This window comes from Cornus florida, unplaced genomic scaffold (assembly GCF_030987335.1).
Source record: "Cornus florida cultivar Cherokee Brave unplaced genomic scaffold, ASM3098733v1 CherokeeBrave_3.0.0_Hap2_Chr04, whole genome shotgun sequence".
In the NCBI taxonomy this organism is placed as follows: domain Eukaryota; kingdom Viridiplantae; phylum Streptophyta; class Magnoliopsida; order Cornales; family Cornaceae; genus Cornus; species Cornus florida.
The window spans coordinates 21251236-21274051 of NW_026775574.1; the positions used below are offsets into that span (position 1 = coordinate 21251236).

The 22816-nt window shown below is 35.0% G+C and overlaps 1 protein-coding gene across 1 annotated transcript; it reads left to right on the plus strand.

Moving 5' to 3' along the window:
• The first annotated feature begins 233 nt into the window (after positions 1-233).
• On the plus strand, positions 234-995 carry LOC132304825 (uncharacterized). The gene has a single exon (XM_059802535.1). It carries the CDS (start codon positions 234-236, stop codon positions 993-995), a length of 762 nt encoding a protein of 253 aa, XP_059658518.1.
• The last annotated feature ends 21821 nt before the right edge of the window (positions 996-22816 follow it).

A 22816-nucleotide genomic window follows, 5' to 3' on the forward strand; every position in this document is an offset into this window, starting at 1 on the left:
AGACCAAAATAAAGCAAAGGCAATTATTGAAGCAAAGTGCCACTAAAAAAGAACTACAAAGATTTCTTGACCATGTTGGATATTTGAGGAGATGCATTGCCAACCATGCTGGAAAGACTCATCCTTTCTCCCCATTGCTGAAATTGAAAGGTGCTGAGGAATTCAAGTGGACAGGACAGCACTAACAAGCCTTTAAAGGTTTGAAAAGCTACCTGACCAACCCTCTAGTGATGATGCCACCAATCAAGAAGCAGCCTTTAAGATTATACTTATCGGCCGCTGATGAATGCATTGGAACTCTTCTAGCTCAGAACAATGATTGGGGAAAGAAGCAAGCCATCTATTACCTAAGTAGGGTGCTCACTCCAGTAGAATATAGGTATATTTCCATTAAAAAGTTGTGTCTTTCCTTATACTATGCGGCTATAAAGTTGAGAACTTATATGTTGCCAGTGGCCGTGTATATCATTTCTCAAATAGATTTGATTAAGTATATACTTTCGAGGCCTTTGATCACTGGACGTATTGGAAAGTGGTCATTGGCCTTAATGGAGTTTTCCTTCAAGTACATTCCACAAAAGGCAGTTAAAGGAAGGGCGGTGGTAGACTTTCTAGCAAATCATCCTTCTACCAAGATAGATTCAGAAATATGTGACGAGGTGGATAATCTCTACCTTGACTATACACCTTGGACTCTCATGCTTGATGGGTCAAGCACTCATGATGGAGGAGGAGCTGAAATAGTTATCATTTCACCAAAAGGAAGAAAAACCACATTTTTTTTCTTCTTGGATTTCAAGTGTACAAACAACCAAGTTGAGTATGAGGCACTAATCATTGGGTTAGAAATCCTGCTAGAGCTAAAGGTGGATAAGGTCCAGATTATTGGAGATTCTAACTTGATACTTAGCCAACTTTCTGAAGAATATAGATGTCTCAACTGGCATTTGAGGACCTTTCCACTATTTGGCCTTGGAATTACTTTGTCAGTTTAATGATTTCCAACTCAAGTATTGGCCAAGACATTTGAACACGGAGGCTAATGATCTAGCATAACTAGCCTCTCGAGTGAAAGTCCCACCGGGTGTAGAAGAGACCTTGATCAAAATCAAAAGAAGGACTCTCCCTTCTATAGAGTCACGGTATAAGATGGCAGGCCATTTCCAAGCTAATGAGCCAGGAAGAATCAAACCTGCCAAGAAGACGTGGGAGATTTTCAATGTTGATATAGATGGTTTAGACTTGAATGATTGGAGAACACCAATTATTCATTTCTTGCAAGATCCTGGTGCCAATATGGACAAGAGAATTCAGCTTTTGGCACCTTATTACATTTTAATTGATGGAGATCTTTATAAGAAGAGTAAAGAAGATGGACTTTTGCTAAGATGCCTTGGCAGGAACGAGTCCATGACAGCAATGGCAGAATCGCACCTTGAAATATGCGGAGCACACCAAGCTGGAATCAAGATGAGGTGGATTCTTAGAAGGTACGGTTATTATTGGAAAGACATATTGAAAGATTGCATAGAGTTTGCGAAAACTTGTATTGCATGTCAAGAATATGGCCCGCTACAAAGAGTTCCAGCTAAAAACATGCAGCTAATAGTGAAAATATGGCCATTCAGAGGGTGGGCTTTGAACTTTATTAGAAAGTTAAGGCCACCATCTGCGGATGGCCACACTTCTATGGTAATTGCAATGGATTATTTCACAAAGTGATAATAAAGAATAAATAAACCGCTGAAGAAAACTAATAAATAAATATTACTTAATGATTCTCCAACAATTACAATTCGGAAATCCCATAACTCAAGGACCCCTTAAAACATTATCCAATAATCCAATACTATTTAAAAGTACACAAGATGAATAGACGAATGACAGTCTCCCAGCTGCGGATCCTCAACCTCGAGACTGGAACCTCTAATAACCTGAAAAATAAATCGTGGGTTAAACCCTACGAGCAAGTTCACTCTACCAGGCCTCTGAAAACCAATAAGCAGATCATCTCTGATCAAAACCAAACCTAATAAAGTTTTAACTTTAATAAAGCACGATATACATGTCTATATATAATTATATATACTATACTAATCACATCCATTAATAGGTTTATTAAATTTTCATACCTATTAAATAATTATTAAAATAATATTCATACCTAGACCAATCTACCATTTCATTTTATAAAAACTTCTTTGACCTTAATCCCATCCTAGTCAGTTGTCTAATCATTTAAACAACAAATTATAATAAAAGAAATACTCTATTTAATCCCAACCCGATAATGATTTAAATTGTTTAAATCACATATCCAAAATTCAAGTTTTGACAAATCATCCACGTCTTCCCCAATATTATTTTATTAATGTAAAATAATACACTAACCAGTAAGTACTAAACTATTCTCATTTAAGAATATCTAACCCTAATCCAATCCATACATACAACAACCATAGATGATATTTTAATCATCTAACACATAACAACGTAATTATGCTTTGGCAAATCAACCATGCCATTGTAAATATTTTTATTTATATATTGGCAATTCAACCATGCCTCCATAAGTATATTTATTTATACATTGGCAATTCAACCATGCCTCCGTGTATGTATATTTATACATTGACAATTCAACCATGCCTCCACAGGTATATTTATTCATACATTTAATTAGCAATTCATCCATGCTTTCCATTTATGTATTCTATTCATACAAATATTTAGGTAATATATTTTATCATTTGACAATTCATCCATGCCCACACTTTAACCATGAATTAACTTTAAAATTAACAATACGCTAAATCATACATAGCCATCACATGCATATTATACGCATATCATTAATTTAACAACCAGCCTATTAAGATATGCCAAATAAGAATGATAATATTAATCATCTTAAATGATTTATATATATATATACCTACACATATGTTATTTAATGTATATATGTGTTTAACACCTTCTTTAATAATCCTTGATTATTTAAAATCAATATACATACATACATACATATATATATATATATATATATATATATATATATACACTTCCTTCCATAACAAATTATTAATTTATTATATTTACACAAATTAGTGCAACTAAATATGTCAGAAATAGTTTCCTTTAAATACTCCATATTGGTTTAAATAGTTTTCCGACACTTTCTCACTAAAACATAAATATCTCCTAGTAGGATGGGAATCTGATAATGAAATTGGTACCATTGGAAAGAAGACGAAAAATCCTTAAATTTGAGCTCAAGAATGACCCAATTTCGATTTAAAATGACTAAATTATGACCGTTTTAATTTCTAGTGTCGAATTAGGCCAACATAGTTTCCCACGCGCGCCCACGTGCTTACTATGCACTTGCACGCGCTGGATTCAAGCCTCCTTGTGTGCTGGTATTGGCTAAGCTCTTTCAGCTACCGTGAGCTCACCACACTGAATCCATCACTTCCTTTATGCCGCATCCAATGGTCATAAATGAGTGCGCAAATGAACACGCTCACACTAGATTATTTTCTATTAACTATAATAGATCTAAGGTCCAGATCAGCGAGTGTACCATCTTCTCATGGTCTGCAATACACCAAATAATCCCATAGTTGACCAGACCACTTCTATGGTCCAGATACACATGCGCACCAAAGTTTTATGCGCCGCGATGCACCATATCAATTCACATAAGTTTAATTAATCAAATGGCCGTAATTGGCGTATACACTCTATTATCCTATACCGCGCCGCACTGGATCAATTCTTTATTGTGCCGCCACTCCACATGCGCCAGTTACCTAGTGTATATATATATATATATATATAATTATTTTCCTAACAAATAATAGGAAAATAAATCCTAATAAATTCCTAAAAATATCAGAAAATTCCAGAAAATTACAGAACAATTCTAGAAAATAAAGAAACCATAATTAACTCTCTTGGGTCACAAATCCACCTATAGATTGATTTTAAAATATACATAACACCTATATATATCAATTAAAATCCAATAATCTAAAAATCAAATATAATAGTTTATACTTTTTAATTATTCCGATCTAACCATAATTTTTAAACAAATAAATTTAATTAAAGCCTTGATACTCAAGGTGAAATCCTTATGAGTTCTAAGAGGAAAGTTAGAGAAAACTCGCCTGAAGGTTTCGAAGCGAAACCGACGCTTTAAGCTTTAATTATCTCTTCCAATTCCGACGTCCTCCTTTTCAGATCCGACCTCCTCCTTGTCAGCCCTTCTTCTTCCTCTCTCTCTGTCTGTTTTATTTTTCTAACGTGTAAAACCTTTAACCCTAAAGCCTTATGTGTATTTTTATACACCTTAAATTCCAAATCCTATTCCAACTAGTATTATGAATTAAAATAATAACCTTTAAATAATTTATATCTATAAACATATATATATATATATAAATATATATTCCTTCCATAATTAACTCATTAGTTAATTAAATCATATATACTTATAAATATCAATAAATATATATCTATATATATATCTTTCCATAACAATTATTAATTAATTATATTTATATATAATTATATATATATATATATATATATAAATATAATTGATACAAAAGTGATCATTTAAATAATTAAATAACCACGGACCTTCATTAATTAACCCAATAAGGTTTCATACAAGCCCAAGACCACATCTTTTGGTCCAACTTTCCTTAAGCCCAATCCAATTAATTTAAATAAATAAGATAATTAATTAAATACAGAAATTAAAATACTAATTACATGAAGCACATAAACAAACAAGAATTTACAACTAAGTCATATAATACCAATAAAATCAACACACCAATAATTCAATCAATAATCAACCACAAAAACAATCAATCATCATACATAATCACGAAATATAACTTAATTAAAATAAGATAATTAATCTAGCACTCAATAAAATAAAATAAATCATTGAAAAATAAAATAAAATAATTAATCCTAATTAATAAATCTTTTAAAATTATCGGGGTATTACATTCTTCCCCCCTAACAAACGGAATTCCGTCCTCGGAATTCACAAATCCATGAAATAAAACTTTGATTATTTAATTTCAAATTTCATTATTCCTTTTATCCGTGTGGAAATTAACCCATCCACACATATTCATTATTAGCAGACACATCACGTAATTAGCTAATTCCATATTTATATAATTGATAAATATAAGTACACACTAGAGACTCTCACTGGACTAAAGCAGTTTCAACCGGATAGTGGGTATCTCATGTAAAACGCACACAAAGGTGGTTACGAGTCCTCCTTCTACCAGAGCCCACACATCCTTAAACCCAGCTACCCATCTCAATCGGCAATATACGCCTCCATCCTAACCACTGATCCTGAGACTCAAGCTTATATCATGGCCCATATATGTGTGTGTGTATGTATATATATATATATATATATATATATATATATATATATATATATATATAATCCATTATATCCACATAAAAGTAAACTATCCAACCATATTATTTCAATGGCATACCATCCAACTATTCCGTTGACCTGACACGAATAAGTAGGACTTAACGCTATGGTTAATCCGTTCCCTTATAAATATATAAGTAGGACTTAACTTCTTTGGTTAATCCGTCCCTGAAATGCCACCGTCCCATACCGGTGTATTAAACCATACAATTCATAAATAAATAGGTAGGACTTAACTATTCCGTTAATCCGTCCCTAAAATACCTCCATATTATTTTATTGGTGCATAAATCCATAAAACCCATACTCCAAAATTAGGGGAAGACTCAACGATTTACCAATACCTTCTAAATCGGTGTCTTACCATTTTCCTGATAAGACTCAATGATTTACCATTAGGACACACTAACGGACCGAATATAGAATACAATGAATCCTAAACTTAAGCTCTAAGTAAAAGAGTACACAACGCGGAAGTCACACAACGAAAGACACCCTAGGGACACTTGAACCTGGAGTGCTCTGATACCAACTGTGATACCCCCTAATTTTGGAACACGGATTGATCAAGTCCGCGCACAAAATCAAGGGATATCAAAACAATTTAAGTATTTAACAAGCACAGAATACAAAGATGAATAATAAAGAATAAATAAACCGCTGAAGAAAACTAATAAATAAATATTACTTAATGATTCTCCAACAATTACAATTCGGAAATCGCATAACTCAAGGACCCCTTAAAACATTATCCAATAATCCAATACTATTTAAAAGTACACAAGATGAATAGACGAATAACAGTCTCCCAGCTGCGGATCCTCAACCTCGAGACTGGAACCTCTAATAACCTGAAAAATAAATCGTGGGTTAAACCCTACGAGCAAGTTCACTCTACCAGGCCTCTGAAAACCAATAAGCAGATCATCTCTGATCAAAACCAAACCTAATAAAGTTTTAACTTTAATAAAGCACGATATACATGTCTATATATAATTATATATACTATACTAATCACATCCATTAATAGGTTTATTAAATTTTCATACCTATTAAATAATTATTAAAATAATATTCATACCTAGACCAATCTACCATTTCATTTTATAAAAACTTCTTTGACCTTAATCCCATCCTAGTCAGTTGTCTAATCATTTAAACAACAAATTATAATAAAAGAAATACTCTATTTAATCCCAACCCGATAATGATTTAAATTGTTTAAATCACATATCCAAAATTCAAGTTTTGACAAATCATCCACGTCTTCCCCAATATTATTTTATTAATGTAAAATAATACACTAACCAGTAAGTACTAAACTATTCTCATTTAAGAATATCTAACCCTAATCCAATCCATACATACAACAACCATAGATGATATTTTAATCATCTAACACATAACAACGTAATTATGCTTTGGCAAATCAACCATGCCATTGTAAATATTTTTATTTATATATTGGCAATTCAACCATGCCTCCATAAGTATATTTATTTATACATTGGCAATTCAACCATGCCTCCGTGTATGTATATTTATACATTGACAATTCAACCATGCCTCCACAGGTATATTTATTCATACATTTAATTAGCAATTCATCCATACTTTCCATATATGTATTCTATTCATACAAATATTTAGGTAATATATTTAATCATTTGACAATTCATCCATGCCCACACTTTAACCATGAATTAACTTTAAAATTAACAATACGCTAAATCATACATAGCCATCACATGCATATTATACGCATATCATTAATTTAACAACCAGCCTATTAAGATATGCCAAATAAGAATGATAATATTAATCATCTTAAATGATTTATATATATATATACCTACACATATGTTATTTAATGTATATATGTGTTTAACACCTTCTTTAATAATCCTTGATTATTTAAAATCAATATACATACATACATACATATATATATATATATATATATATATATATATACACTTCCTTCCATAACAAATTATTAATTTATTATATTTACACAAATTAGTGCAACTAAATATGTCAGAAATAGTTTCCTTTAAATACTCCATATTGGTTTAAATAGTTTTCCGACACTTTCTCACTAAAACATAAATATCTCCTAGTAGGATGGGAATCTGATAATGAAATTGGTACCATTGGAAAGAAGACGAAAAATCCTTAAATTTGAGCTCAAGAATGACCCAATTTCGATTTAAAATGACTAAATTATGACCGTTTTAATTTCTAGTGTCGAATTAGGCCAACATAGTTTCCCACGCGCGCCCACGTGCTTACTATGCACTTGCACGCGCTGGATTCAAGCCTCCTTGTGTGCTGGTATTGGCTAAGCTCTTTCAGCTACCGTGAGCTCACCACACTGAATCCATCACTTCCTTTATGCCGCATCCAATGGTCATAAATGAGTGCGCAAATGAACACGCTCACACTAGATTATTTTCTATTAACTATAATAGATCTAAGGTCCAGATCAGCGAGTGTACCATCTTCTCATGGTCTGCAATACACCAAATAATCCCATAGTTGACCAGACCACTTCTATGGTCCAGATACACATGCGCACCAAAGTTTTATGCGCCGCGATGCACCATATCAATTCACATAAGTTTAATTAATCAAATGGCCGTAATTGGCGTATACACCCTATTATCCTACACCGCGCCGCACTGGATCAATTCTTTATTGTGCCGCCACTCCACATGCGCCAGTTACCTAGTGTATATATATATATATATATATATATATAATTATTTTCCTAACAAATAATAGGAAAATAAATCCTAATAAATTCCTAAAAATATCAGAAAATTCCAGAAAATTACAGAACAATTCTAGAAAATAAAGAAACCATAATTAACTCTCTTGGGTCACAAATCCACCTATAGATTGATTTTAAAATATACATAACACCTATATATATCAATTAAAATCCAATAATCTAAAAATCAAATATAATAGTTTATACTTTTTAATTATTCCGATCTAACCATAATTTTTAAACAAATAAATTTAATTAAAGCCTTGATACTCAAGGTGAAATCCTTATGAGTTCTAAGAGGAAAGTTAGAGAAAACTCGCCTGAAGGTTTCGAAGCGAAACCGACGCTTTAAGCTTTAATTATCTCTTCCAATTCCGACGTCCTCCTTTTCAGATCCGACCTCCTCCTTGTCAGCCCTTCTTCTTCCTCTCTCTCTGTCTGTTTTATTTTTCTAACGTGTAAAACCTTTAACCCTAAAGCCTTATGTGTATTTTTATACACCTTAAATTCCAAATCCTATCCCAACTAGTATTATGAATTAAAATAATAACCTTTAAATAATTTATATCTATAAACATATATATATATATATATATATATATATATATATATATATAAATATATATTCCTTCCATAATTAACTCATTAGTTAATTAAATCATATATACTTATAAATATCAATAAATATATATCTATATATATATCTTTCCATAACAATTATTAATTAATTATATTTATATATAATTATATATATATATATATATATAAATATAATTGATACAAAAGTGATCATTTAAATAATTAAATAACCACGGACCTTCATTAATTAACCCAATAAGGTTTCATACAAGCCCAAGACCACATCTTTTGGTCCAACTTTCCTTAAGCCCAATCCAATTAATTTAAATAAATAAGATAATTAATTAAATACAAAAATTAAAATACTAATTACATGAAGCACATAAACAAACAAGAATTTACAACTAAGTCATATAATACCAATAAAATCAACACACCAATAATTCAATCAATAATCAACCACAAAAACAATCAATCATCATACATAATCACGAAATATAACTTAATTAAAATAAGATAATTAATCTAGCACTCAATAAAATAAAATAAATCATTGAAAAATAAAATAAAATAATTAATCCTAATTAATAAATCTTTTAAAATTATCGGGGTATTACATGGGCAGAGGCCATTCCATTAAAGACTTGTGAGTAGTCAACAGTGATTAATTTTATCAAGAAGCACATTATACATAGGTTTGGAATTCCGGAGACTCTCACCCCAGATAGAAGCCTTTCCTTTGTTGGAAGTGAAGTTATTGACTATTATGCTGAGTGTAGTGTTCAAGTGATCAGTTCTACTCCATATTTTGCCCAAACAAATGGACAGGCAGAAGCTTCCAACAAAAAACTTCTCAACATCCTTGAGAAAATGATTGAGAATCATCTAAAGGAGTGGCATCACTTGTTTTCTAAGGCCCATTGGGCTTACAGGAATTTAAAAAGATTAAGTATGGGTATCACACCATATATGCTTACTTATGGACATGATGTCATTCTTCCAATGGAAATGACCATTAGGTCTAGAAGGGTGGCTTTCCAAAATAAGTTAACTCCAACAAATTATAACTAAGCCATGTTGGTGGAATTAGAAGACCTTGATGAAGTCTGTCTTAATGCCTTAGATCAGATTATTGCTCAAAAGAAGAAAGTCATACGGGCATACAACAAGAAAGTTAAGGCAAAGATGTTTGTTGAAGGAAACTTAGTATGGCAAGTCAAATTTCCACCTAGAATAAAAACTTTGAAATATGGAAAATGGACTCCTAATTGGGATGGTCCCTACTTGGTGGAACGAGTCCTTAGAAAATGGGCTTATGAATTGATGGATATAGATGGAGGATCACACAAGCATCATATGAATGGTGTATACCTGAAAGAGTATCACCCTTCCATCTATGAAGATTGGAAATCCATAGTCATTCAACCGGCCACATAATGTGGCTGGTATGTTCCTTTCCAAGTGAACCAGAAAGTTGGAAATGAGGCATATTAGCCATACTTTGGCCATTTGGTAGCTAAGTCAAAATGAAGGAAGAATTCATTTCAAGAAGAGGCTAAGTACTTGAAAAGGTACATTGGCTAGAGAAATGAGGATGACTTAACTATATTTTTCAAGATCAGCTAAGTATGGTAAACTTCAGTGTGAAGGTGGCTACATTACATAGTCCAGGTTCTATTTATACTGGAAATTACTCATCTTGCTTCTATATACATGCATTTCCATGTTAGCAATTCCAAGTTAAGTTCAGCCATATTGAAAGTACCTGAGAAACTTTTTCTTATCCCTTTGCTTTATACAAAACATGCTTTCTTTTTTCTAGTACTTCCACTTTTTTTCTTTCAATTTTTTTTTTTCTTCTTCATAATGGCGAAATTCAAATCCCATACCTTGTCATTAGATTGTTCCACAAGGCATGGAATTTGGGGGGCATATGTTTACTTCATTATTTTTGCCTAATAGAAAGACGACATGTGGCGAGTTCCAATGGAACTTGCCACGCTGGATCGCAACTCTAATAAGTTATTATTGGAGTTTTAAAGTTATTTAATTTTATGTAGCAATCAAAGACAAGTGGGCCAGTACAATCATACCATATAGAGTTTTCTATCCTAAAAAAAAAGAGGTGAGTCCTATTAGGACTTGCCATCTTTAAAATGATGGCCTACAAATTCCTATTTGGAATGAAGGAATTATTTTATGGAAATACTACCATTTATACAGTGTCATACAATTATTTAAGATAAATTCAAACAATTGGTTCTCGACACATGGCGAGTTCTATGGAACTTATTATAAGATATTATTTCTTTTAATGAATTTTGTGGACAAATCACGTATCTTCAAAACCCTTGAAGAGTTACCAAAATTTGCAAAGTTGACCAAGCGAGAAAAGGAGAGATTGGATGCTATATTTTTTCCATTTTTCTAGGAAACTTCAGCGGTTTGTCTAAACTTAGTCAATCTTTGTTGCTATAATTTTACAAAACATGGGGGTTTAATATATTTATAATATATATATATATATATATATATATATATATATGTATATATTAAACCCATGTTTAAGAAGAGGTCACTGATACCTAGAGAGTATGATGCCGTGAAAGTAGAAAGGAAGGTTTGGTTGAGGAAAGTTGCAAAAAATCAAGGAAACATGGGATGACATATATTTATGGATATATATATATTTATACGTATATATATATATTTGTATTATATGCAGCCCACGATGAGAAAACCGTTAAAGTCTAGGAGCCACGACGCCATTAGGAGGGAAAGTCTGAAGAATGGAAGTTACAGGAGTTGAGGATGCCAACCCACGATAAGAAGGACACTGAAATTAAGGGGTTCAGGGCATCATGGAGTCTAATACCATAAAGGAAAGTTTGGTTGAGGGAAGTTACCTAAAAATTCAAGGAGATGTGGTCTGCTAAAGAAGAGGGAAGTTGGGTAATGACAAGTATATATTTTCTGGATATATATAAATATGCATATATATATATATATATATATATATATATATACTGAGATACAGTCCACGATGAAGAAGTTGCTGAAAGAAGGGGCCACGACGCCATGAAAGTTAAGGCCAAGCAAGAAAGTCCAACCAGAAGAGGTTTCCTAAAGCCAAGGGAATGTAGGTATATGAGTAATTTCTATATACATGCATGATATATATAGAAATTATACAGAAGGAAGGTTCTATAGAAGGGGAAGACTATTAGACATCGTGGGACACTTGGCCAAACAAGAATGCGTCGGTTGAAAGTGGTGGAACTTCATATGGTAACTACCACTAACTGAGGGAGTGTTTGAAGATAATGGATGACATGGCTAAATTAGTGGAATCATGTTCTGAAATAAAGGAGAAGACCACGCATAAGGGAGAAGACTAAGGAAGACATGGGACACGTGGCATGATCCGGGCCTTCTAGGTAGAATTTCTCAACTGCTGCTGGAACTGCTGCCTTTCCATCTGGGCAGTTCCAGAACATGGGAGAAGGCTTTACAAGCATGTATTCAACCACCAAGCCCACTATCTATCAGTTATAAATCATGGGAGAATATAGTATTACACTTGGCAATATTTAGAGAAGGCTGAAAGATCATGGGACAGTGGCAGTCCAAAATTTGGCCATGTAGAAACTGCTGAAGCTGCCACACCAAGCTGCTGTATGTATGAAGAAGCTCTATAAATAGAGCACTCAAGGCTAGTTTGAAACCCTACCTGCCCAGTAAACAAACACAACATCTTTGCTATTTCATGTACCTTTCATTCCAGCAATGAATTTACATTATGTCTTAACCTAGCACTTTGTTGGTTCACGTACTTTCCATTCCAGCAATGAATTTACATACTTTTAAGTTGAGTCCAGCACTTTGCTATTCTATATAACTTTCATTCCATGTGATGAATTTCCAGTCCTGTACTCCTTTTGTTACTTTCTTACATTCCAAGTCCTGCACTTCAATTACTTTTAATTTCAACACTTGCACTTCCTTTCTTACATTCCAAGTCCTGCATTTCAATTACCTTAATTTCAGCACTTGCACTTCAATACCGTCTTCATTTCTATTAGCAATAGAATAGTTTAAAGTCCTTGTTCAAAGGCAAAAAAGACCCTTCGAAGGTGGTCATTCTAGAACTTCGTACAATCGCCTAATCCCTACAACTTTTCAACTGGATAACCGTTCGGATTTCTACTTTGGAACTATTACTGTTCTTGGCACGCCCATAACTCAAACTATTCTATTCCACATTTCCACACATTCCGGAAAGCGGAACCAGCACTTTCTTGCGAGCCTAACACATGTATATATATATATGTCTAATTTTGTAAACCCACATCTCCTTTATTTGCCGCTGATTTCTTCCTCTTCTCTGACACGAATTACTTACTTCAAATAGTGGTAGTTACCTTTCATGGTTCCACTATTTTCAACTTATTTTCATAGCGTTGTGGCCCTTGGACTTCAGCAATTTTCTCATCGTGGGCTGCATATAATACAAATATATATATATATATATATATACGCATAAATATATATATATGTGTGTGTGTGTGTGTGTGTGTCATCCCACGTTCTTTCTCTTCTGCCGACCACATCTTCTTGATTTCTGCAACTTCCCTCAACCAAACCTTCCTTTCTGGGCTTGAAATTCATGGTGCCATGGACTCCTTAATTTCCATAACTACTTCATCGTGGGATTATATCTGACATAAATATATATGTGCATATATATTTATGGATACAAATAATCCCACACCCCTTTCCTTCTGTAGACCACGCCTCCTAAAAATAAGGAGAAAATCCTGCTCCATGTTCTTCCCCTTTTACTTGGTCAACTTTGATCTTGTTAGAATGGAAAATATCCATTCTTTTGGAAACATAATTTTCCATAAACCTTCAATAATAATAATCCCTAACGAATTGATATGCCGTAGTAAGTCCTACAGAACTTGCCATGTGTTGAAAATCGATTGGTTGGATGAACCTTATCTTGGATGATTGTATGAGGTTGCTTGTAGGATAGTGTTTCCATGCAATCCCTATATTCCAAATAGGAAAAAGTGGGCCATTGTTTTAAAGATGGCAAGTTCAATTAGGACTTACCTCTTTCCTTCAAAAATAGAAAAACCCCATATAGTAAGATTGTATTGGTCCACTTTCAATTACTACGTAATATTACATTGTTTATAATAATAATTGATTAAAGTTGCGATCTAGCGTGGTAAGTTCCATTGGAACTCGCCATATGTCGCATTTCCATTGGGCCAAAAATAATGGAGTAAACATATGCTCCCCAAATTCCATGCCTTGTGGAACAACTTGATGATAAAGCATGGGATTTGAATTCCACCATCATAAAGAAGGAGAAAAATAAATTGAAAAAAAAGAAGTGGAAGTACAGGAAGAAAAAGAGGATGTTTTATATAAAGTAATGGGACAAGAAAAAGTTTCTCAGGTACTTTCAATATAGCTGGACTTAACTTGGAATTGCTAACATGGAAATGCATATATATATAAGCAAGATGAGTAATTTCCAGTATGAATAGAACCTGGACCTTGTAATGTAGCCTCTTCTTAATGAAATGCTCCATACTTGAGAAATCAGCTGATCCTGGAAATATAGCTAAGTCCACTTCATGACTCTAGCCAATGTACTTTTCCAAGTACTTAGCTTTTACTTATTAGAATGCCCAAAGTATTTCCATTACGCTTTCTTTCCAGTTTTTCGGTTTACTTGGAAAGGAAGATACTAGCCATATTATGTGGCCGGTTGAATGACTGTGGCTTTCCAATCTTCATAGATGGAAGGGTGATACTCTTTTAAGTACACACCATTCACAGGATGCTTATGGAATCCTCCATCTATGTCCATCAATCTATAAGCCTATTTTCCAAGGACTCTTTCTACCAAGTAAGGACCATCCCAGTTAGGTGTCCATTTTTCATATTCCGATGTTTTAACTCCAGGTGGAAATTTGACTTGCCATACCAAGTCTCCTTCAACAAACGTCTTTGCCTTAACTTTCTTATTGTATGCCCACATGACTTTCTTCTTTTGAGTAATAATATGGTCTAAGGCATTAAAACGGACTTCATCAAGGTCTTCCAATTCTACCAATATGGCATGGTTGTAATCTGCTGGAGTTAGCTTATTTTGGAAAGCCACCCTTGCAGACCTAATGGTCATTTCCATTGGGAGAACGACATCATGTCCATATGTAAGCATATATGGTGTGACACCTGTACTTGATCTTTTTGAACTCCTATAAGCCCAAAGGGCCTCAGAAAGTAGGTGATGCCACTCCCTTGGATGATTCTCAATCATCTTTTCAAAGATATTGAGAATTACTTTGTTGGAAGCTTCTGCCTGTCCATTTTCTTGGGAAAAATATGGAGTGGAACTGATTACTTGAACGCCACACTCAGCACAATAGTTAATAACTTCGCTTCCAATAAAAGAAAGGCTTCTATCTGTGGTGAGAGTCTCTGGAATTCCAAACCTGTGTATAATGTGCTTCTTGATAAAATTAATCACTATTGACTGCTCACAGGTCTTTAATGGAATGGCCTCCACCCACTTTATGAAATAATCTGTTGCAACTACCATATAAGTATGACCGTCTGCAGATGGTGGCCTTAACTTTCCAATGAAGTCTAAAGCCCACCCTCTGAATGGCCATATTTTCATTATTGGCTGCATGTTTATAGCTAGAACTCTTTGGAGTGGGCCATGTTTTTGACATGCAATGCAGGTTTTTGGAAACTCTATGCAATCTTTCAATATATCTTTCCAATAATAGCCGTACCTTTTAAGAAGCCACCTTATCTTGATTCCAGCTTGGTGTGTTCCGCATATTTAAAGGTGTGATTCTGCCATTACTCTTATGGACTCGTTCTTGCTAGGGCATCTTAACAAAAGTCCATCTTCTTTACTCTTTTTGTAGAGATCTCCATCAATCAAAATATAATGAGGTGCCAAAAGCTGAATTCTCTTGTCCACATCGGCACTAGGCTCTTCCAAGAAATGGATAATTGGTGTTCTCCAATCTTCCAAGTCTAAACCATCTATATCAACATTGAAAATCTCCCATGTCTTCTTGGCAGGTTTGATTCTTTCTGGGCCGTCAGCTTGGAAATGACCTGCCATCTCATGCCGTAATTCTACATAAGGTAGAGTCTTTCTTTTGATTATAATCACATTCTTTACTACACCCAGTGGGACTTTTACTCGAGAAGCTAATTGTGCTAGATCATCAGCCTCCGTGTTTAAATGTCTTGGCCAATATTTGAGTTGGAAATCATCAAACTAGCATAGTAATTCCAAGGCCACAGAGTAGAAAGGCCTCAAATGTCAATTGAGACATCTATATTCCTCAGAAAGTTGGCTAAGTATCAAGTTGGAATGTCCAATAATCTAGACTTTATCTACCTTTAGTTCTAACAGGATTTCCAGCCCAATAATTAGTGCCTTATACTCAGCTTGGTTATTTGTACACTTGAAATCCAAGAAGAAAAAAAATGTGGTCTTTCTTCCTTCCTTTTGGTGAAATGATGACTATTCCAGCTCCCACTCCATCATGAGTACTTGATCTATCAAATATGAGAGTCCAAGGCGTATAGTCAAGGTAGAGATTATCCATCTCATCGCATACTTCTGAATCAATATTGGTGGAAGGATGGTCTACTAGAAATTCTGCCACTGCCCTCCATTTGACTGCATTTTGTGGAATATATTTAAAAGAAAACTCCATTAAGGCCAATGACCACTTTCCAATGCGTTTAGTGATCAAAGGCCTCGAAAGCATATACTTAATCAAATCTGTTTGGGAAATTATATACACGACCACTGGCAACATGTAGATTCTTAACCTCATAACCGCATAATATAAGGAAAGGCACAACTTTTCAATGGAAGTGTACCTATATTCCACTGGAGTGAGCACTCTACTTAGATAATAAATAGCTTGCTCCTTTCCCCATTCATTATTTTGAGCTAGGAGGGTTCCAATTGATTCATCAGCGGCCGATAAGTATAATCTTAAAGACCGCTTTTTAATTGGAGGCATCATCACGGAGGGTTAGCTAAATACTTTTCAAACCTTCAAAGGCTTGTTGGTGTTGTTCTATCCACTTGAATTCTTCACCGTCTTTTATTTCAGCAATGGGGAACAAACGTGAGTCTTTCCAGCATGGTTAGCAAATAACCTCCTTAGATATCCAACTTGGCTAAGAAATCTTTATAGTTCATTCTTTGTGGCCGGTAGCTTTGCTTCAATGATTCCCTTTGCTTTATTTTGATCTATCTCAATACCTCTTTGATGGACCAGGAAACCCAAGAAGTTTCCAGCTGAAACCCCAAAAACGCACTTTAAGTGGTTCATCTTCAATTTATGCTACCTCATTCTTTCAAAAGCCATCTTCAAATTATGGAGATGTTGTGCCTTGGTCGAGGATTTGATGACTACATCATCAATGTATACTTCTAGAAAATGGCCGATCATGTCATGAAAAATAGCATTCATAGCCCTTTGATATGTCTCTCTGGCATTCTTCAACCCAAATGGCATGACAACCCATTCGAAGGTTCCAATGGAACCTGGACATCTGAAGGCTGTCTTAGCAATATCTTCCTCTACAATGTAAATCTGGTTGTACCCGGAATGTCCATCCATGAATGAAAGAATTTCATTCTTGGCAACGGAATCGACCAATTGGTCAGCAACAGGCATGGGGTACTCATCTTTTGGAGTTGTAAGATTTATATTTTGGAAATCCACACATACCCTTAGCTTGCTATTCTTCTTAATAACTGGAACTATGTTGGAAATCCAGTCAACATACCTAGCGGTTCTTATGAAACCAGCCTTGTGTAACCTTTCTATTTCTTCTTTGACCTTCAGAACAACTTCTTGGGACATCCTTCTTGGGGCTACTTGAAAGGCTTGAAACCTTCCTTAATTAGCAGCTTATATTCTACCAGCTCTCTAGAAAGTCCTAGCATTTCCTCATATTTTCACGCAAAACAATCTTTGTATTCTTGAAGTAAAGAAATTAACTCTTCTCTAAAAGTTGGTTCCAGAAGCTTACTGATGTAGGTAGGCTGAGGGTCTTTTTCCGTTCCAAGATTGACTTCTAACAAAGGATCTTGTACTTCGGCCTTGAGATCATCTAACTTTATTGGTGCTGCCTTCAAGTCTGTCAATTGGATGATATCTAACTTGTCTTCAGTATCTTTTATAATCTCCAAAACATTGGTTGAGAATGAAGTATTGGCAGCTGCAATCCTTTCCAGCCATAGTTCGGCTAGGTATGCTTTCAACTTGGCAAGGCAACAATTAACTGCCTAGCCAAGCATTCTATCTTCTTTAGGTTTTCCTTCCATAAATTTTTTTGTCTAAAATATAGTGTTGAACACCAGCCTTGGGTAGAACTGTTGGCCTTGGTGTTCCTTGGAAAAACTCTTTTATGTCCTCTTCTGTGAGAGTTCGTCTCATGATGGCCTTCCTTGGACGGCCCTTGCTATTTTTTCCAATAAATCTGATTGGAAAGAATTCTTCACTATAGAGCTTGGCATCTGCATGGTAGACTTTTGCCATAAATGGCCGGTTATCAGCCTCCACCACTTTTACCTCATCTCTTTCCTAAAATATCAACATTTGATGGAGTGAAGATGGAATGCAAAAGTTTTGGTGAATCCATTCACAACCTAAAAGCAAGTTATAGGCCGTTGTGGACTCAAAGATGAAGAAAAACTATGATTAAAGTTCTATCTCCCACCGTTAATTCTAACGGTAGAATTCCTTGTGTCTTCACTATTCCTCCCGTAAATCCACTAATAGATACATCAGTTGGAATGATGTCTTCAGGCGACTTTCTAAGCATACACATGACATTGACTGGAACAACGTTCAGTGCTAAACTATTATCTACCAAAACTCTTGCTAGGGGCCTTCCTTCCACCAGTACCTTGATATATAAATGTTTGAGTTACTGAGTTATGCCATATGGTGGTTTTTCCAACATAATTTTCTTTGGTTTTGTAGGGGTGTTTTCTTCAATCATGACTCCTTTTAATTTCTGAAGATGCTCAGCTTCTTCTTCGGAAACCTCTTCTATATGGATACCCTTACTCGGTTCCATTATAAATGTTCTGGAACTAAACAGTCCAGGACTTTCCAAAGGAGGATTTATGTCTACTACGTCTCCTTCCATTAAAGTTGGTTGGTTTGGCTGTGGCTCAAAAAATAAAAGAAGAACCACTACCATATTGCAAGTAAACTCACCCGGAAGGCTGCCAAAACAAATCTTCTTATTGCTGCTGCTGGAATTGTTAGAGATTTCCATGTTTGTTTCCTCTTTTGTAGGAGGGCTAATCGTTATTAAGGAATTTCGGCTTCTGAATCAAAATCTAGCAAATCATCAGGATCTCTTTCCTTTCCTTTAGCTGGAAATTCTGATAGGTCTAATGGTTTAGCTATTTTCTTTGGCCAGTTGGACCAGCCATGGTCTTTCTCCCATAACTTTCTTCTATCAGCCCTTTTCCTTTGTTGCCTTCGCTTTTGTGTGCGAGTTAAATAGGAATCCTCATGAACAGGAAACTTGGGATGATTAAGCCTCTTCTACCTCTCATTTTGTGAGGTATGAGGTTTAATCATTCTTGAACGGAGATGCTTATTTCCCTTGCTGACTGATGAGCACTGAAGAGTGCGTATTTAAACCCCTTAAGCTTAGGCATTCTAGTACCTTTATCTATCTTTCTTTGTCGTTTTTAATTGATTTCGTATTATTTCCATTTTCCGACACTTATCCCCAAAATAAGCTAACTCAGCCAAATAAGAGCTTATTTGAAGCAATTCTAAGATTAAACAAAGAAAGGAGCAAAGTGGAGGAAGAAAGAAGCAAAAGGAAGCAAGGCAGCAAGTTCGATCGATCCAAGTCCAAGGTTCGATCGATCGAACATTGATCGATCTCAGCATTTCAAGATAGATGCAAGCCTTGGCCCAAAAGCACCTAAGTTCAAAAGTTCGATCGATCCAACATCATTCTTCGATCGATCAAACACCTTTGTCCTTATTCAAATGATTGATTATATCCATAGCTGTCCATCCACTAACCACTTTTGTCCTTTTCCTAAAAATATCTCTTAAAATATCTCGGATTTGTCTTTTTCCAAAAAGCTCAGCCAGTTAGATCGATCCAACCTCAGTTTGATAGATCTCAGCAAGTTCGATCGATCCAGGTTTTAGGTTCGATCGATCGAACTTCCTCTAAGTGCAAAAAGTTAAAATTCTAGCTCATTGAAAGTTGTCCTTTATCCAATCATTGGAGAATATTGTGTGCACGTCCCTAGCTCATTTGGGGAGTCATTTTAACTTACCTATATAAGGATAAGGATTGCTTTTGATGAGGGAGAGCTTAGACACATAGAGCCCAATACTTGAATATTTGGAGATTTACCATCTCTCTTAGGAAGCTTAGAGGAGGAGGCTAGAGACACCATTGGAGATCTTCATCAACAAGGAGCAAACCTCTTCTATGGAGTTAGCCCTTGAGGGTTGGAGCATCCTCACCATGAGTGGCTAGACATCCTCTTAGGGCTAGAGTTAGCCCCAAGCATGCTTTCTATATCTTAATCTTGTGTATTATTGAGGGATTAGTGTTGTAATAATTGTTTTGACACTTTGATATATATAGATCTTGTTTACTCAATGATTTATGTGGTTTAATGCTTCCAATTGATCATTTCATTCTATCCATATGTCTATGTATGCTAGAGTAGATGTTCATGTTCTTGTCTCTAGATTTTGTATTGTTGATGCATGTCTATGTGTATTGATGCCATGAATTTAGAGATTGTCAAAACATAGTGCTTAATTGAATGCTATTGTGATTCTCTTGATGGTTCATACTTATTCATTGATAGATTGTGCCTCTCCCCAAGTTTACTTTCATGCTAGTAGTGTAAACTTAGTGTAGTTATAGTGTAGTGTTAAATGAGAGGACAATCTATGCTTATTGTTTAATGTTACTTTTGAATACAAGTAGCATATATCTCTAATCTTGTGTTGTATTTGGATTGTGAGCCTAATGAAAGGATCAATGACTTGTTTTGATCTATTGTGCCTTCCACATGTTGTTTAGACAATATATGCTTCATTGCTTAGATATATTGTGCCTCTCACATGATGTTTAGACAATACATGCTTAACTAGTCATCCTTGCTTGTTGAATCAACCAAACACACACACACACCAATATTACAACACCCTAATTGCCCTCATTAGTCACTTGTCAATGATATAGAAATGCATTGCTTGGTGGTGATCTCTAAACCCCAAGACCTCACTCTCTCTTACTTACTCCTTATTGCATTCGATTACTTAGTTTAATTCAATTGCTCTCTAGTCTAATCAACCAACCAATCAATTGTTTGATCATTCAGCCTACTAACCCTAATAGAGATTCCACAATTAACTCCGACTCCAATCCCTTGGGACGATCCCTACTCGCCCTCACTATATTTTTAGTGAAAGGTAGTAGTGGCTTTTATAAATGTAAAACTTAGCCCTCGCCTAAATTGCACGCTTTTTTCAAGCTTTTGGTCACCGCGACCTAAGGACCAACAAGTTTTTGGCGCCGTTGCTGGGGATTAGGCAACGTCATAGTTGTGGAATCGACTAGGAATTAGTAGTCTTTTGATCGTGTCTTTACTTTGTTTTTATTTTTCTTTTAATTACTTATTGTGTTTGTTCATATTTGACAAGGTGCATTGAGCAAGAGGCAAACAAAGGAGCATCCAAGCAAAGGAGCTAAGCAAAGAAAGGAAAAATGCTAAAAACTTAAAAAAATTGCTAAGCTAAACTTAAAATTTGGAGTTGAAGTGCTTAAGGACCTTTGTGAGACTTTCTTTACTCAATCCCTTAGTTAAATTGTCGGCCCGCGTGGAGGCTTGTAATTCAATTCTTAGATAAATCGTGAGCCCGTGTAAAGGCTATTTTATTGTTCTTTGCATCATCTTTGTTAAAGCATAGGAATATGGGTTAAGTGTTTATGGAGGAAGTTTAATTGCATTGTTGTGTAGGTGAAGTGTTTCTCATTCTTTGTGTTTGTTGTTTTGCATTGTGCATGCATGGACGTTGTTCATTGAGACCAACTCTTGTCCCTCTTGATTTGCATCTTGAATCCATCATTAGAAATCCTAGGGGAAGAGGAAGTTCAAATAGAACCAATCTATTAATGGATGACCATAATGATAACCATATTGAGGACCTTAGTCACATAGACCAACAAGGTATCTTTCATCCTAATGTGCATAATAAAAACATTCAAATACCTTTAGGCATGCCAAGGCCATTCATCCAACCACCATAACAACAAGGCCAAGTCCCATATGGAATGCCAAGGCTAATGTATGCTCCACAACCTCCCATCATTAATCAAGGAATTCAAAACCAAGGTGTTCATGTTGCACCTCAAGTAAGTAATCCACCTCTTGCTTTGAGAGATCACTATATGCCTAATGAATACAATGCACCCACATGCATTCAATTGCCACCATTTAGAGCACATCATTATGAAATTAAAGCACAAACCATTCAAATGCTTCCTAACTTTCATGGACTTCCTAGTGAAAAACCTTATAAGCATTTGGATGAGTTTCTTGAAGTATGTTCCACCGTAAAATATACGGACATGCCGGAAGAGGTCTTAAGACTCAAACTTTTTCCATTCACCTTAAAGAACAAGGCAAAATATTGGTTTAACAATCTTAGGCCTTTTTCAATCACTTCTTGGGCAGAAATGCAACAAGAGTTTTTGAAGAAGTACTATCCGATTTCTAATACCAATGCCTTGAGAATCTCAATTCGAGAATTTTCACATGGGGATGGAGAAACATTTCATGAGGCATAGGAACGCTCCAATGAATTGCTTAGGAAGTGTCCACATCATGACATGCCTAAATG